At 43.7% G+C, this 18,990-nt stretch overlaps 1 protein-coding gene across 7 annotated transcripts in view; it reads right to left on the reverse strand.

Moving 5' to 3' along the window:
- Nucleotides 1–17,172, reverse strand: part of KMT5B (lysine methyltransferase 5B) — a 39,473-nt gene extending 22,301 nt beyond the window's left edge. Inside the window, exons 1-2 of one of the 7 annotated variants that reach the window (XM_083349215.1) lie at nt 17,138–17,172; nt 9,976–10,069 (exon numbers count right to left, since the gene is read on the reverse strand). In XM_083349215.1, coding sequence (XP_083205341.1) covers nt 9,976–10,041 — 66 coding nt within the window. In that variant the 5' untranslated portion in view covers nt 10,042–10,069; nt 17,138–17,172. Of the gene's footprint in view, nt 1–6,958; nt 6,978–9,975; nt 10,070–12,788; nt 12,901–15,754; nt 15,985–16,609; nt 17,110–17,137 lie in introns of those variants that run through there. The other 6 variants (XM_083349210.1, XM_083349214.1, XM_083349213.1 and 3 more) reach the window with 6 other exon arrangements.
- Between the last annotated feature and the right edge of the window lie 1,818 nt (nt 17,173–18,990).

The raw sequence follows: 18,990 nt of genomic DNA on the forward strand, positions 1-18,990 counted from the left end.
CAGATACACAAGAAGTGGGGTAAACAATGAAGAAATTTATGACACTATAGGGCAGAGGTAGATTCTGATCTATTTATACTTATAAAATTGGCAAATGCAAGACAACAAGAATAATCAGCGCTGGCAAACAAGTAACCAAGTTAGTAGATATATTTGTGTTTCTCCCCCATCTATTGACTTTTATGGACTTTCAATGGAAATCAGATCTACCAGTCTGATCTCTCATCTGGGTATTTTTGCTTTATCTATTTCTTCCCTTTACATTTCTAAGATACTTAATAGTTATGTATGCAACTATGGAGCATTTCCCAAGTTATCCTTCAAGTAGATGTCTTACATACATTGTGTTTTTATTTCTATAGCACCTATAGGAAGTAAAGTGCTATTGTTGTTCTAGCTTCTGCAGCACAGTGAGATAAAAAACAGGTGAAAATTGGAAACAGAAAAAGTGGTATGCCAGGGATGAAAATAGGCAGTGATAATTCAATGTACTTGCACCCATAGCTGTGTATCTTTTAGAAAACTTAAAGAAACTGAGCTATTTTAATAACAAATTTTTATTTACAATTTATTTAATTTATTCAATTCCGAATAAATTCTGAAGGGGTGAAAACACTTGAAAGTTTGAAAAGAAGCTTTTTTGACAGTTTGAGTTTGAAATGGGCTGTTTGGATCTCACAGGAAGTGCCATGATATTGTTCTAATCCTACCAGAACTGTCTGAAATTTGAAATGACCCTGCTTTCATTTTAGAACATGAAAAAGTCCATTTTGAATCCAAAATCTTTCACATCTGAAACATTTTACATATTCTGGCCAGCAATGTCCTAATGGTTTGGAAAGAGATGTGAAGTAGTTGATACATTCATATTAAAATTTAAAAATTGTATGTTAAGTTATTAGTCTCAGGAAAGAAAAGCTTTATGCGACATCACATTGCACAGAGTATCATCATAACCCACACATCCAGTTACTTCAATGCCTCTGCATTTAAGGGAATAAAATCACCCTCCTGGCCTGCTCAGAGTGCGTGTAGCGAATTCTACCCATGTTTACTTCAATTAAGCACTAAGATTTCAAATACAGATGGAAAGGACCATTTACCAGGTCCAAACCCTGGCTAAGTTACAAAATCCAAATAAAGACATCTACATAGATGGTTGTCTATTGTTTGCTTGAAAACATCTAGTGAAAAAATTGCCTGGTGGGTAATTCATTCCACTGTCAAACTGCTTTTAATGTTAGATTTTTCCTAAGCCAGTTTGGTCTAGACTAGCAGGACTTTCAACCAGTGGTACAGGTACCACCTGTGGTACATTGGCACCTGGCAGGTGGTATGCGACAATCCTAGAAAAGTGGTAGCGGGGGAGGGGAATGAGCTGAACCAGTGGCAGCACTGCACAAGCCTGAGTGAGAGATGGCTGGAGCTGCAGGGCTGTCAGGGCTCAGTGGAAGGGCCAGGATCAGTGCCGCTTTCCAGCTGATCGGCACTTCTTTGGGGCTTTCAGGGTTCAGCGGAAGCGCCAAGATCAGCGCTAGGCTCCAGCTGGAGCTCAGCACTGATCCTGGTGGTTCTGCTGAGCCCTGAAGAAGCACCAATCAGCTGGAAAGCAGCACTGATCCTGGCACTTCTGCTGAGCCTAGAAGAAGCGCCGATCAGCTGGAATGTTGCAGCATCTCCAGGGTCTTGTAATTTGCATTCAGATGCTTGGCAACTGATTCATATTTATGATGGTCACAGTTTCCCAGGGTCATGTGAAGTGACCAAAACCTGCAGCAACCACCTAGCAGATGGGGGGGGGGAATAAAAACCAAATACCCATTCCTACCCCACCCCACCCCTGCTGCCAATCCTCAACAGAAATGCTCACAATAATGAAAACCCTGGACAGAAGGAAGAGCACCGCCGGGCGGGCAGGCAGGTGTCTTGCTCGGCTGTGGCTTGGGGGGTACTTTTTTCAGTGCCATTGTAACTTCAAACAGTCACTAAGCAAACTGTTGTAAGTTGAGGACTACCTGTACTTCATCACGTTTTTCCTTTTTTGGGGGGGGGTTCATCAAGTTTTTGACACCTTGCTAGGCGTTTGGTGGTACTCGGATGTTGCCATATCCTAAAAGTGATACAATGGGTGAAAAAGTTGAAAAGCCGTGGAGTAGAGCATCTGTCCCCAACCCTTCCGGCTTGGCAGTCCAGAAGGGTGGGTGGGTGAGGGGATGGTTTCTGTGTGAGTGGTAGGTATGCATCTGTGAAAGGTAGGTGCTTGCGCAGCCCAATTCCAAACAGGCTACGGCCCACTAGTGGGCCGCAGGGCCCCGGGACCCCTGGTCTAGAGGTTAAAGTGGTGGCCTAGAAACCAGGAGACTGTGAGTTCTAGTCCTACCTTAAGCATAAAAGCCAACTGGGTGAGCTTGGGCCAATCACTTTCTCTCAAACCAATTCAACACCTAGGGTTGAGGAAAACAGGAGGAGGAAGGAACATTATGTATATTCATTACCTTGAGTTATTTATAAAGATATGATGTAAATAAATAGTCAGTAAATTAAATCCACATTAAGTATCCTGTACTCTGGAACAAGGAAGAAAGGGCCCTAATTAGTTCAGCTTTGACAACATGCACCTGCAAAGCAGTGTCAATGTTTTGAGTAGACACATGGCTCCTCAATATTATTTTTAATTAGATCCTGTGAGGTGGGTTGGAATGAGAATGTGTGACTGGCCTAAAATCATCCAGCCAAATTCAAGCCTAAAGGAACACTAGAACTCAGTCTTCTGGTTTCTAGCCCTGCTCCTTAGCCACTACAGCATCTTCATGGTCGACAACCTGAAAAAGGAAAAGAGCCACTGGGAACCGGTTCCATCACACACACAAAAAAGTGGGAGCCGTGTGCGTGCGTCCATGCACGCACATGCGCAAAAAATGCTTTGCGCATGCGCAAAAGGTTTTTTCTTGTGCATGCGCGGACCCGCACGGTTGCCATTTTTTTAATGTATGATGGAACCGGTTGCGCGACGGTGACGGCCCGTTTGCAGAGCTGCTGCCTTTGGCAGCCTGCAAACGTGCCGTGGCAGCTTTCCCAGAGCGGCGCCTCTGCCCGTTCGCGCGGAGGTGCGCGCGCACCTCTCCAAAGGTTTGGAGAGGTGCGCGCACACCTCCACCCATTCGGAGAGGTGTGCGCGCACCTCCGCTCATTCGGAGAGGTGTGCGTGCACCTCTCGGAATGGGCAGCGGCGCCACTTGTTGGGAAAGCTGCTGCGGTCCGTTTGCAGAGCTTCGGTAGCCTTTCCCAGAGCGGCGCCGCTCCCCGTTCGCGCGGAGGTGCACGCGCACCACTACAAAGGTTTAGAGAGGTGCGCGCGCACCTCCGCCCATTCGGAGAGGTGCGCATGCACCTCTCCAAACGGGCGGTGCCACTCTCCATTTGGAGAGGTGCGTGCGCACCACTGCCCATTCGAAGAGGTGCGCGCGCACCAGGAGGCTAGGAGCCGCAGGAGACGGCTCAAAGAGCCACATGCGGCTCCGGAGCCGCGGGTTGCCGACCCGTGACCTAGAACAACGCATTTGTTAACTCTCAGAGCCTGTAGCCCCTTCTTCACCTGAGATTCACTGAAGACATTTTTATCATCTGGCCATTGAAATTTATCTTTCATCAAATTACACCATTACCTTTAACAACTTCCACCCTTCCATCAACTTCAACCTGTTAACAGAACAAGTTCACTTCTTTGATGCCTAAAATTATACAGTGAATATAAAAACATCACTAGGAAACCTACAGATTGTCAAGCATATCTATATGCTTCCAGCTTCCACCAAGAACACACCACCTAATCTATCATTTATAGCGGAGCTCTATGCTACAACCACGTTTCTTCTGACCCACTTGATTGATATATTAAACTGATGGAATTAAATCAGTCATCCAGGAGACTGAAGTTCTTATCCAACAAGATCAACAGGCAAAGCAATTTAATCAGATCACTGGAGGACCTATTACAAGATAGATCATAGAAACAGAACACCTCTAGTTGTCATCTGAAGTTTAAGCCACTCAAATGCATTATTGATCAGCTATACCCATACTGCACAATGACACCACATTTTCTTAAACACTGTGTGGCAGGCCAATGTTTGCATACTGTTAATTACTGAACCTGAAGCAGATTCTCAAAGCAACAAGCAATAGCAGGACAATTATGACAATCAAACCCTGAAACAAACCTAATGTCTATTTTATTTATGTCAACAGTTTCCTCACAGGACTCGATGTAGATATATATGAATACAGCTACTTTCATGTGTTCTTCTTCCAATGTGGTATTTACCATCATCTGCCAGCAATGTCCCTCTGAGTTTTACATAGAACATATAAGACAAACTTTGTATAAAATAATTGATGTACACAGGTTTGACATCAGGCCACAAACTAAATAATACTGAGTATTTCAACCTCCCAAATTACATTGTAGAATATCTCAAAATGACTATTTTGTAAAAGCGGACTTAATAGCACCATCAAGCAAGATACTGTTGAACTTGTAGAATAGCTCAAGATATTCTAGATACATCAAAAGACTTCAGGGACTCTTAGGCAGTCTCAACAAACACAATGTGTTTTAATGCATTTCTACTGTTAACTGATAAAATACTTATACGATTATAAGTATATAACCGGCAACTGCATAACCAATCTATTTGAAAAAGGTGCAGACTTCTGATTTTTTTGCCACCAACATGACTCCACCCCGACAACATCTAAAGTCAACTAGCTGTAAACAATTCTAACATCTCAACTTGAAAGTAAATTTAAGATTCTAGATTAGATAAAAGCTACATTAGTTTCATTAGAATTGACGACTTTCACTTAGCACTTCTATCAATCTGTCAAGATTTGGCAACAAAATAGTATGAAAAACAGCAAATGACAACTTCGTCTTTAACTGACAAAGAAAGAAGAAAATGTCCCTCCCACTTACACATACTTTACACTTATGAGATTAATCATGTCCTGTGAGAATTTGTTTACACCAGTCCCAGTAACCTAGATTTATATCAAAGTTCGAATAGTGACAGGATGAGTTTTAATGATAGTGTTAAGACTGTTCTGACTTCCCTTTTCTGCCGATTTATATATTTTTTCTTTTTTGAAAAAAATATTTGATAAATTTTATCTGTTCCATGATTGGTCTAGTCCAGGGGTCGGCAACCTAAAAAAGAAAAAGAGCCACTGGGAACCGGTTCCATCACAAATTAAAAAAAGAGGGAGCCGCGTGCGTGTGTCCATGCACGCGCATGCGCAAAAAGGTTTTTTGCGCATGCGCAGACGCACGCGGCTGCCATTTTTTAAAAAATGAGATGGAACCGGTTCCCGGTTGCCCGATGGCGACGGCCCGTCTGCAAAGCTGCCGCTTTCGGCAGCTTTGCAGACGGGCCGTGGCAGCTTCCTCAAAGAGCGGCGCCCCTGCCCATTCCGAGAGGTGCGCGCGCACCTCTCCGAACGACCGGAGGTGCGCGCGTACCTCCGCACGAATGGGCAGCGGTACCGCTCTTTCAGGAAGCCCGCCGCGGCCCTTCTGTGAAGCTGCCGAAAGTGGCAGCTTAGCAGACGGGCCGCGGCAGCTTCCGCAAAGAGCGGCGCCCCTGCCCATTCCGAGAGGTGCGCGCGCACCTCCGGTCGTTCGGAGAGGTGCGCGCGCACCTCTCGGAATGGGCAGGGGTGCTGCTATTTGCGGAAGCTGCCGCGGCCCATCTGCTAAGCTGCCGCTTTCGGCAGCTTCACAGACGGGCCGCGGCAGCTTCCTCAAAGAGCGGCACCGCTGCCCATTCGCGCGGAGGTACGCGCGCACCTCTCCAAAGGTTTGGGGAGGTGCGCGCGCACCTCCGCCCATTCGGGGAGGTGCGCGTGCACCTCTCCAAACGGGCGGTGCCACTCTCCATTTGGAGAGGTGCGCGCGCACCACTGCCCGTTGGAAGAGGTGCGCGCGCACCGGGCGGCTGGGAGCCGCAAGAGACGGCTCAAAGAGCCGCATGCGGCTCCGGAGCCGCAGGTTGCCGACCTGTGGTCTAGTCCCAAAAACGGAGGGAAAAGGCTGACAAATGACATAATGCCATAAGCACAGAAAGCGACAAGACAGAATATGTTTTATTTTTTTCCCCTTTAAAATGTAACATGGAGTATAAGATTCCTAATTTCCTATATATAGTACCATGGAGAAGAAGAAAGGTATCCATGACACACTCCTTAGAAGACAGGTAACATAACAAGAACTAGTAAGACACATACCAAGGCAGGAGGTAAAGCTAGGGTATATTGGCTCAGGTCTTCTGGGAAAAGGAACACTAGAACTCAGTCTTCTGGTTTCTAGCCCTGCTCCTTAGCCACTACAGCATCTTCATGGTCGACAACCTGAAAAAGGAAAAGAGCCACTGGGAACCGGTTCCATCACACACACAAAAAAGTGGGAGCCGTGTGCGTGCGTCCATGCACGCACATGCGCAAAAAATGCTTTGCGCATGCGCAAAAGGTTTTTTCTTGTGCATGCGCGGACCCGCACGGTTGCCATTTTTTTAATGTATGATGGAACCGGTTGCGCGACGGTGACGGCCCGTTTGCAGAGCTGCTGCCTTTGGCAGCCTGCAAACGTGCCGTGGCAGCTTTCCCAGAGCGGCGCCTCTGCCCGTTCGCGCGGAGGTGCGCGCGCACCTCTCCAAAGGTACCTTAGAAGACAGGTAACATAACAAGAACTAGTAAGACACATACCAAGGCAGGAGGTAAAGCTAGGGTATATTGGCTCAGGTCTTCTGGGAAAAGAGGCATGAAATCATATCTCTTTCATCTTAAACACTCAGCACTGTGACTGTACTATGTTATTATTTCTCCACTATATGAAACAATATAGTTCCAATATAAAAATGTGTAAAGTTACAATAAATGCTGTATAATCGTTTTAAAATGTCACCTTTTAAAACATGGAATTATAAATCTCTCTATTGAGCATCTGCCCTGCTATAAATCCACTATATTAACACTTAGCCATAATGCAAACACAAACATTATTCTCTTACAGAATAAAAAGAAAAGGCAAACTAAAGAAATTAAAGAAAACCAAAACTAAAAAATAATCCTTAACACTGTATTTCTAGAAAAGTCATGCATGGTCTGACCAAATCAACACCCAGACCACCTGCTAATCTTCCTAGTAAATAATAATAACAAAAACAAAAACAACAGAGTTGGAAGGTACCTTAGAGGTCATCTAGTCCAACCCCCTGCTCAGGCAGGAAATCCTATACCATTTCAGACAAATGGCTGTCCAGTCTCTTCTTAAAAACTTCCAGTGTTGGAGCATTCACAGCTTCTAGAGGCAGGTTGTTTCCCTGATTAATTGTTCTAACTGTCAGAAAATTTCTCCTTAGTTCTAGGTTGCTTCTCTCCTTGATTAGTTTCCATCCATTGCTTCTTCTCCTGCCTTCAGGTGCTTTGGGCAGCTTGACTCCCTCTTCTTTGTGGCAACCCCTGAGTTATTGGAACACTGCTATCATGTCACCCCTCGTCCTTCTCTTCATTAGACTACACCAGGGGTAGGCAATCTTGGCTCTTTTATGACTCGTGGACTTCACGAGTCATAAAAGAGCCAAGGTTGCCTACTCCTGGACTAGACATACCCAATTCCAGCAACCGTTCCTTATATGTTTTAGCCTCCAGTCTCTTAATCATCTTTGTTGCTCTTCTCTGTACTCTTTCTAAGAGTCTCAACATCTTTTTTACATTGTAGTGACCAAAACTGGATGCAATATTTCAAGTGTGGCCTTACCAAGGCATTGTAAAGTGGTATTAACACTTCACGTGATCTTGATTTTTCCCCTCTGTTAATGCAGCCTAGCACTTTGTTGGCTTTTTTGGCAGCTGCAGCACATTGCTGGCTCCTATTTAAGTGATTATTCACTAGGACTCTGAGATCTCTCTCACATTTACTACTACTGAGCCAGATACCACCTATACTTTCTTGCCTAAATGTTGAACCTTACTTTTCTCACCATTGAATTTCATTTTGTTATATAGCGCCCAATGTTCAAGTCTGTCAAGATCCTCCTGTATCTTAAGCCTATCTTCTGGAGTGTTGGCTTTTCCTGCCAGCTTGGTGTCGTCTGCAAATTTGATGCGTTCTCCATCTATCCCCTCATCCAAATAATTGATGAAGAGGTTGAAGAACACTGGGTCCAGAACATAGCCCTCGAGCACCCCACCACACTCTTCCCTCCATGTAGATGCACGCTGAGTATGGCCGGTCAGCCAGCTACGAATCCATCTGGTGGTGATGCTGTCTAATCCACATTTTTCTATCTTATCAAGTAGTAGTTTGTGGTGTACTTTATCAAATGCCCTACTGAAGTCCAAGTAAATTATATCAACAGCATTCCTCTGCTCCACCAATTTTGTCACCTGGTCAAAGAATGCCATAAAATTTGTCTGGCATGATCTGTTTTTGACAAACCCATGTTGGCTTTTGGTAATGACTTTGTTTGCCTCTAGGTGTTCACTGATTTGTTGCTTGATTATCTTTTTCTTTTCACTTATCTCCCCTTAGTTAAGAAGAATGGGAGGCAGGCTGATTCACAGGCCATGCAAAGGAAGAGAAAAAGGAGCAAGGTGCACCAGCTTTGTCTTAGTCACCTATAACTCTCCTAAATATTATGTCCTTGGTGAAACCTAGAACAAATAAAATATTCCACGTTTTGATTCATTTATTTATTTATTTATTTTATTGCATTTATATACCGCCCTTTCCCTGAGGACTCAGGGCGGTTTACAGGGAGTTAAAAATCAAGCATACAAAAGTTAAAAACCAATTTAAAAAATATTAAATCAACCCTGTATTATTAAAAACCCCAATTAAAATAATTTTCTCCTCAGCCTGGGCCAGAGAGCTCAAAGAGCCAGGTCTTCAGGCCCCGGTGGAATGATCGGAGGTCGGGGGCAGTCCTCAGCTCCACCGGCAGCTGGTTCCAGAGGGCAGGCGCTCCCACTGAGAAGGCCCTATCCCTGGGTGTCACCCGCCGGCAATCTCTTACCGGCGGAACCCTGAGCAGACCCTCCCTGTGGGAGCGCACTGGGTGAAGGGCGTTTGATGCCGGCAGCAGGTGTTCCCTCAAATACCCCGGACCCAGGCCATGTAGGGCTTTATAGGTAATAACCAGCACCTTGAATTTCACCCGGAGGGCAACCGGAAGCCAATGCAGCTTGCGGAGTAGAGGTGTTACATGGGAGTATCGGGAAACCCCCATTACAACTCGCGCGGCCGCATTCTGCACCAGCTGAAGCCTCCGAGTGGTCTTCAAGGGCAGCCCCATGTAGAGAGCGTTACTGTACTGTAGTCCAAACAGGAGGTCACAAGCGGATTCAGCTTGTGATTCAGCTATACATATGATGGTAATTGAGTCCAAAATTATGGTTGTAAGTTGTTACCGTTGTAAGCTGAGGCACCCACATGACTGGAAGTAAATTTCCAGCTTTTTTTGTGGTGATCATTAAGCAAATGCTTTGGTTGTTAAACAAACACTATGGTTATTAAGCAAACCCATTCATTTTAATGAGTGTTTTTTGCCAGAAACCAGAAAACCTTCCCCTGCCCACAAATTGCGGTCATGTGACAGGAATACCACTGCGGATCATAAAGCTGACCTGCCTGACATGCAGTCATATGACACAGAGGAGCATGACATTTAAAATGGCTGGGACACCTGTTCTGTGGCTATCATAACTTCGAACTATTGTAAAATGACCAGTCATTAAGCGAGGGCTACTTATATTGTGAACTGCCTGCAATGATTTTATCCATTTTTTTTCTTGGACTGTATTTTTTTCCTAGCATTTATTTTAATTCCACTCTTCAATACATCACTATCATACCAATCTGTACAATATTCCTACTAGCATTCCTTTAGTCATTTTTCCAGCAATTTATTGGGAAATTACCTTCTGATGCCTTTTATACACAATACATACTTTCTTTCCCAAGTACCTACAGGCTACTTTTTTCATTTCTTTCCTTTTCTTCCATGCCCAAGTTCTGAAACCAGATAAAGAGAATCCAATTAAACAAATGGGTCACAAATATCACACTTGTTTGCTGATTTATTAAGGAAAATGGTAAAAAGCTACATATTTGTGCTTAGAAAACCAACAACAAATACCTCTGCCCAAACAAACATGAGCATTATTGATAATAAGATATGTTTCTGGAGTTCTTGTAACCCATCCCTTTCTTCTAAATGAATTATGTTAATAAAACTGCTGTGCTAACCATTTTTGGGGGAAAAACCCACTTTTAAACAGCTGCATAAGACCCTGACACAAATAAACAGAATTAGCAATTTGTGGAAGAATTGGTCCTTAACAAGTTTCTGTAAGAAAAGATATTCATATCATTGTCAGTTTTTAATTTATTATTACAAGTGTTATGTTATTGGTGGATATATGTATTGAAACCTTAATAGAAACAAATGGGGGAATATAAGGACAGAGATTCAGCTTGCATGACTCATTCAAGTTTGGAAATAAATAATAGAGGAAAGCCTTATACAAAATAAGTAATAAAAGTGTGAGATACAAATTAAAAAAAAGAATTGTGTGTTGCATCCCATATTGGACTATGATAGCAAAAATCAGAAGTCTGGGAACACCTTTTCTAACATATTATTTTATTTAATTTGTATTTAATATAAATGAGCTCATTTCTCCAGATATAAAGAGTAATTTTATGGATACAGGATTAAATTGGGCTGTGATGAGAGGGAAAGACAGGTTGTTTATATTGATACAGGCTACATGTGGGACAGATTACAAGTATGCATCAAAGCTCAACACCAGCTATAACAAAACTTTAAACATTCATACAGCTGTATGTTCGTATTAACATCAGAATCTCTTCAATGGAATATATTTCCAAAATAATGTTTTGTGGGCTTCTAAATTTCTACTTCTAGCAGCTACATGGACAAATCCATGCATACAAGTCCAGTTTTATTGGCAACGTTTTTGCAAGTGGTTTGCCACTGCCTAAGGATGAGAGAAAGTGACTGACTCAAAGTTATCCATATGTCTTCCATGCCTAGGGCAAGATTAGAGCTCACTAGATCAGAGGTCCCCAACCTTTTGGGCACCAGGAACCGGTTCCATGGAGAGAGGTTTTTCTGTGGACCGGAGGAGGCCTGGTTTCTTGTACTGCCTGCATCCCGCGGATGGGGCTTTGCTTGTTTGCGTGGACTGGTTTCTGGCATGCCGCAGCCCAGTACCGGTCCACAGACTGGGGGTTGGGGACCCCTGCACTAAATCCATGACCCATTCAGTAATTGTTTCAGGGATATTTCCTTATCTAAACTTTCCGCTTCCTGCAAGCTTCCCCATTGACTTTCCTTTAGGAGGCTGGCAAGGAGTGTTGGAAATGATGATCATGTGATTGTAGCTGACTGACCGGTGAAGTGGCTATGATTTTGCCAAATTTCAATCCCATGGGGGTCAGGGAGATCCCATGTCAACCACTTGCATCTCCCAAACCCTACCTCACCAGCAGCCATCTGATTGCTCCTTTGTCCTTTCCTTGCAGTCAGCTTCAGTTCTAAACCAGCCAATTGCTGTTTGCCTGTTGGGGCTTGCTGCCAGCAAAGGGGCAGAAAAAAGCAGGCAAGAAAATAGGGATACGGCTTTACCATTTTCCCCTACACCACACAATCGATAGAAAGTGCAGTTGAAAGGTGCAGTGGCAATGAAGTGGCCAAAACTTTCCCAAATTTCATTCCCATGGGAGTCATGGGTCCTAGTATTTTGTATGTTAGTCCGAGTTACTCTAGTTCAATAATTTCTCCAAATGAAGGTTACAAACAAAAGACACAAGAGTATATAGATGGTCTCCTAGTTTCTACTCCAGCATCTTTATCTGCTACATCCAACTGGCTCATATTTTTTTAAAAATCTGAATAATACTTCTGTCCCACATAAATTATAAACTTTAGACAATATACTATCACCAAAAAATGGAAACCATGACTACAAGTTAGCTTCACAAAAAAAATCTATTGAGCAGTAGCTGCAAATCCAGAAGGACCAAGTCCATACCAGTCTTAAATAGTGAAGTACATCCACATCCAATACCCTCTTGATCCCTCTGGACTGGAGGGATCAAGCCAGGAATGGTTTGGATCAGAACTGGTCTTCGCCTAATGACCAGGTGTTATTTGGTTAAACACAGCAACTGGGACTGCTGGAATTGCCATTGCTAAGTGATGAGGTCATGTGAAGTCAAGCTTTACAATCGCATAGCTCAGCAATGGAACTTCTGGTCTTTGTAACATCATACTAACAAACTTATGAACATTAAATTAGCATTGATATATTGTGCCGGCATATTCACAGGGAATATCAAAGTGGTATAGAAAAAGGTTATTATAACAGTCATTATTACCACATCTACCGTAAGCAGGTTCCTCTAAAGAACGTATCAGATCCATAAAGAGGTCGGCAGAAAAGAGAAGATTTGTAAACTTGCAAGCCTTTGAATCACAATGGAATTAACAATGTAACAATGAAAATTCCGTAAACAATACTTAGGGAAATACCGAAAGTAAGACCTACCACGAAAATAAGCCCTAGCTTGATTTTTGGGGATGGGCCTAATATAAGCCCTACCCCAAAAATCAGCCCTATGTTTTGGGGCGAGGCATACACTTAAAAATCAAGCTAGGATGAGGGAGGGGGTGTGGAGCTGCCGCATACGCCCTGCACCCACTTACCTTGCAGCCAGGCCAGGCTTCTCCTCATCAGCCAACTTCTTCTGCGGCATCCCCAGACCTGCATTTCGCAGTCAGAGACCTTTCTGGAAGGCCATTGCAGCTGAGAACTGAGCTATGGATTGAATCCATAGCTCAGTTCTTGGGTGCAGTGGCCTTCCGGAAAGGCCTTTGCTCCTTTGGCCCCAGAAGAAGTGGGCCGGCTGGGCAGGGATGTCGGTGCTGGAGGTGAGTGGAAAAGACACACACACACACACACACACACACACACACACACACACACACACACACAAAGGAGGCAAGAGAGAAAATAAGACTGATTTTGGGGGAAACACAGTATGGGAAAGACAGACAATAGGTTGGATTTGCCTAATTTGCTAAACTTAAAATATATGTAGCAGAGTTCTGTCAGCATATTATGCAGTGTTAACATAACTGCCAGAACCATTTGTTTAATGTTGACTAATTAAGCATTATAGAGAATCTAAAGGCTTACTCATTCACTAACATTAATATCACTCCTAGTAAAGATAATGCCCCATTGTACACAATCATAATTTCATGATACCCTGTTAATCAATATACATAAATTAGAACCATAAAATATTTTTAAATTGCAGATTACAAACAAAACAAAAAATAACAAAAAAAACCACCCTAAATTTCAAAATTCTTACTGTATTTACAAATTAGATACATAAAAGAGAATCATTCCAACAAATGCTGAAATTCAAAAGTAGATCACATTCTCAAAAGAAAAAAAACTACCTTAAGATCTACCTAAAATGCAATATATATCTGTCTAACAACATTTAAAAATATGTTTAATATAATTTTCAGATTATGAAAGAAAAGAAACATTTTTTAAAAAATGGAATAATGGAAATTATAGCCATGCACACCAGAGAAATTAAAACAAAGAAAACCAAATATAATACATTGAGAAACTCAAGTATAAAGCTATCTATATCTATCTATGTGAAATCATTAATAACAATTTGGTTTGTACCTATTTGACAAAGAAGAAAAAATAGGTATATTTTTCTTTGTTTAGTAAAACAAAGTAATGCACACATACAAGACCAGTGACTTCCCCATCTCTTTGTTTACTATCTAGCTTGAATAAGAATCTTCTAGAGAACTTAAAGCTTACACAATTCAACTTTAAGTTGAATTAATAGTAATATTGCACACAAATGGATTTTGTTTTTTTAATGGCTAGCATTATTTTATAAGATACTTTATTTAAATACAAAAAAGCAACATCTCACCAAACAGCCTAATTTTAAAGTAATATGAACAAAAAGTTTGCATTTGGAACAAAGATTCAAAAAGACAAAGTTAAAATGGCATGGACATCTTAAAAAGTGTAGATTGTGCAGGTATTTTAAATTTCATGATTATACTACCATCCATGAAGCAAATACATCTGTAAATAAATAGAAACTATCAAAATAATATTCAAATTTCATGACAGATGTCTTCAACTAAATTTTTCTAATTCTGCACAGCTCCAAAGATTATATATCTACAATAAAAGGCCTAATTTCACCTTTCCTAGAACCTTTTGACTTACTCGACCCAAAGAAATTTAAAACTATATCTATTTGGACAAATCACTTTAGACAACAGGTGGGATTCATATATTTTTAATGTTCTGACACTCAACTATTCATATAGAGAAAACATTAGCTGAAGAACAAGCCTTTTAGCCTAGTCTTTCCTAATGTGTTGATTTTCTATATTTTTTCCCTTTATGGCAAAGCATTCAAGTCTCCACTGTTAGCCTGACAATCACACAACTTTGCGATTTCACAGGCTACCTTAGCTCTTATTTTGGAAGAATGAAATATGGCTCCATTTACAGCTATAATTTTCAAACTTTTTATATTTTGGGTACATTTTTCATACTGTACTAATTGGCCATGCAATTTCTGTGTATTGGAAGATAATACAGATATCATCTCTCTCTCTCACACACACACACACAATCCTGCTGCAAAGCACAGATTAAGCTTATCTTTCGTAACTGGTGCCTTTCAGATGCTTTAGGACTGCATCTTCCAGTGTTTCTTATATGTAGATTTGAAGATAGAGAATACTGGATTAGATCTGCTAGTGTGATATTTGTATCCTGCATTGACTGAAAGCACACCCTCAGTTATTATAATACAGAGTCTGCTTATAGCTATACCCTGTAGGGCAATATCAGCAATATTTGAACAAGTCTTTTAGAAATGCTTATTCAACATTATATGCCTTCTCCTCTAAGTATCCCAGCAAGCCTTTGAGTAATGCCAAGTGCCCTAAAATACTGTCTCAAAATAATTATTTTCCAAACCATTTTGTGATGTATCGCTGTACCTATTTCTATTTCACACTACGGCACAGTAAGTTATCAACTTTAATCAAACTGCTAGACAACAAAGACATTTTTTTCTTCTCAGTAAACATGCTGCTATCTTGCTGATGTTATCATCTAATTGTGTTAGCAAGTATAGTAGTATTCTTTGAAACAAACATTTTTCGGGGGGGGGGAAAATGGAACGTTAAGAACCAAAAAAATAATAGGACGCCGCTTCACAATAATCGAAAGGGGCTGTTACATTCTTTCTTTTCCCAACAATTATCTTTCATTCTACAAGACGGGGAATACCACCTTCAAATGCATACCAGTACTGAAAAATCCTTCTAATCGACAAGGAGCAGCGTGAATTTCCCTTACCGCTCCTCCATCGGGACCATGGATATAAAGTCCCTTCTACTTTGAGACTCTTTTCTAAACCCCCAGTGCCCCCTACAGGCCGCCTCTGGCTTTTCTCCACAGCCGGGGGCGGCCAGTTCCTCCAACAGTCAACCCTACCCGGTCCAGTCATGTTTGTTTCTGCCTCGGGCACGACAAGCCCAAAACCTCTCCGAAACGTTAGAAAAAAATAACGACTCCTCAGAACAAAACCAGGCTTACGAACCTCCTAGAGAAATCTCCTCCTGGCCCGACTCTCTGAAGCGCCGCAGGAGCGCAGGAATGTCAGCTGTCATAGCTCCTTAAATCCCAAGCGGGCGTTGGGCAGTCTCGGCCGCCGAGTGGCCCGCGACCGCTACGCTCCGGCCCTTTTCCGACGAAACTGCAGGCTCCCAGACTCCGCTCTTCCAGGAAGAGCCCATCCGAAGATCCGCACCCTCAAAGGCCAGCGCTGAAGCGAACAACCCCCCCCCCCTCCAACCCCGAGGCCTAACCCCGAGGGAGCTTCAGCCTCAAGTCTCTCCGGCTCCTTGGAGACGCCAGCGCAGGAAATAACCCGAAGCAGCAACGGGCATATGGAAGCTTCACCAGGGAGTGCGCCGAGTCGGGGTGGCTAATTGGCAGTGGTCTCTCACGATACCGCCAGGCTCCAGCTGCCTCCTCCAGCTTGACAGGCGTCCCCGGCCCTGCCAGGGAGGACCGGTTCCTTCCCTCGGAGCTCTTGCCGAGCATCGCCTGGCGCTCCCCCTCCCCTGCTGCCCTCTCACCTCGGCCGGTCCTCCCCTCAGCCCCGCTCCCTATCGCATTGTCCTTCTCTCCGGGGAGAGGGAACAGACCCCTCCTAGGCCGAGCCCCACGGGACATAAAGGTCCTCCCCACATTTTCTCTGCGAGGACCCCTTTTCTCCTCAGCTACGAGAAGCAACCCCCCCCCCTCAAACACACACACGCGCCTCCCTGTCCCCCGGCCAGGCCCAACCCAGCGGGCCTCGCTTCTCCCTCCCGCCCCCACCCCGGAAGGAGTGGGGCCCTTGCCCGTGTGCCAGTTCTAGCCCCCCCTTTCGTCCAGGCGAAGCACTCACCTCCCAACGGCCACCGGGCCCTGCCGTCCTGCTCGACACCCGCGGCCCCCGAATCCAAAGCCTCTGTCGCCGAGGTGGAGGCTCCCAACCAGAGGCGGAAAAAAATTAATCATAAAAAAATAATAATAAAAATAATTCCAAGGGGGGAAAAAAATGGCGGATTAAAATCCAAGATGGCGGCACCGAAGGGCGAATTCACTCGAGCAACGCTAGCTAGGGATCCATCCGCCGCGGCCGCGAGAAGAAGTCCCCGAGGCCGCAAACCACGACCCTGCAGCGCTAACAACGGGGCCGCGGCACGTTGTGAGTCTTCTAGGAAAAAAGCCCGTCACCTCCAGCAGACCAGCGCGGGCGAAATTCTTCTCTGCGCAAAAGTCTTTTGTCTTTCCTCTAGGCCCCCCGCTTTCCTCACACAGCCATAAGAAACGCCTCCTGCTTGTGCGCTCCGTGAAGGCGGAGGAACACTCCAGACAGGGAGAGGACCTCTTTTGCGAGAGCGGAGGAATACATCGCCACAGAGATTCTTACCTTAGTCTACCCGTTTTAACTCGAGGGACCAGCCAAGCATCGCCTCTGCAGTCCCAACACCTCTCTGGGAGGCGGAAGAACATTGCTCATACGGTTACATATCCCTCGCAAGATTCGAGGCGGAGGGATACACGCGATAAACAAGAGATGTTTAGTATAGCTTGGAGAGGCCGAAATAAATCCATTAAAAATCAATCCGCCCTGCTCCCTCCCCTCCAGCTCTTTAAATAAACCCGAGCTTTGGCGAAGCCCATCGGGCCGGCTCGGGGCTTCGCCTTGGCAGCCTAATTCAACTTGCCATAAACTGAGACCGGCCAAGGGAAGTGCAGCTCCCTGGCCGAGAGTTCCTCGGACGTGTCCCCGGGATTCGAGATTCCTAATTTGGCCTCCCTATAGAGACCGCAGTTAGAAGGAATTCGAATCCAGAGCCAATTGTTCATACTTCCTTTAGACAAGTTAGCCCTCCGAAGCCTGAGTGGGGCAAAGGTCTCTAGGAAAAAAAAACACGCTCGCGTGAGGCTCTTGTTCCTCAAAACCGAACAAACCTTTGATGAGTCGTAGATTGCTTGCCCCCTCGTCTCATTTCTCGAACAAAAGGGAAAGTGACAGGTGATGACAAGGGGCTTGTCACCTGGAAAAGACGGCCCCCTTGAATTCTGTAAGAAGAAGCAGCAGCAGCCGTCTTTTGCACATATTACTCCCGGAAAAATAAAAAGTGTGGGGAAGGTGAAGACTTGGGTAATTCAAGAGGAGTGGGTCTGTCCTGGAGGTTCACAATGGAGGTTCACCTAAACCAGGGGTAGGCAACCTCGGCTCTTTTGTGACTCATGGACTTCAACTCCCAGAATTCCTGAGCCAGCTTGGCTGGCTCAGGAATTCTGGGAGTTGAAGTCCATGAGTCACAAAAGAGCCGAGGTTGCCTACCCCTGACCTAAACAATTATTTTCCAAAGAGGGCTGGATAGACAACTTGGTGTCATATTCTTTTAGTGCATCCTGTAGGCGGGCTGTTATTTAGCTTTGATCTTCTGAGGATTGGGCTTGTAGGTTAATTTGGTCGCTAAAACTTGCCTCTGTATAAACAGCGCAGCTTTTCTAGCTTTTTATCACTTTCTTTGTCTTGAATGTAACCTTTTGGGGTTCCCCTTTTCTTGTTCCCCTTCAGTTTGCAGTAGTTTGGGTCTTTAAGATTTACATCTGGAGCAGGAAGACAGTAGACTGCAGCAACTTAGTCCTTTTCTGGGGAAGATATCTTTGTTCTTTCCTAAATAGACTAAACTGTTACCCATTTCCTCTAACTAGGTCTGTTGTATGTACAGGTATTTACCTATGTTGGAGAGCTCCTATTAATAATGAATTGTTCTGTTTTCTCAACCCTTGGGCAGAATTCAAAAGCATAACTTCTGTTATGTCAGGTTTTTAAAACAACAACAGAGAAATGTATTTGTTAAATGGAATCAAGGTAAAAAGATGGGAACCTGAGGAAAATTGGGCAGGAAAGAAATGGGAAAGTAGTTCATATGTATGAAGAATGATTTTGCAAACTTTCAGCAACAGTGGTGTTCTAGATTGGACCTCTTTGAATTTTTTTTCCAGATCTTTAATTTAGGAGAATCACTGTGCTATGTTTGCCACAACATATCTAGACAATGAATGACATTGAAAATGCATGTGCTGCCATCTTAATTCCTTCCCCCCTTGTCATAACTTAGCATGTGAACTAGGTCCCATGCTTATGTGGTATAAACCTGGGATAATATACATTTCCAGTTTGAATTACAAGTGTCCTTGTTTAGTGACCACAATTGGGACCAGCAGTTTGGTCATTAAGCTAAATTGTTGCTAAATGAAACC

This window comes from Vipera ursinii, assembly GCF_947247035.1.
Source record: "Vipera ursinii genome assembly, chromosome: 1".
In the NCBI taxonomy this organism is placed as follows: domain Eukaryota; kingdom Metazoa; phylum Chordata; class Lepidosauria; order Squamata; family Viperidae; genus Vipera; species Vipera ursinii.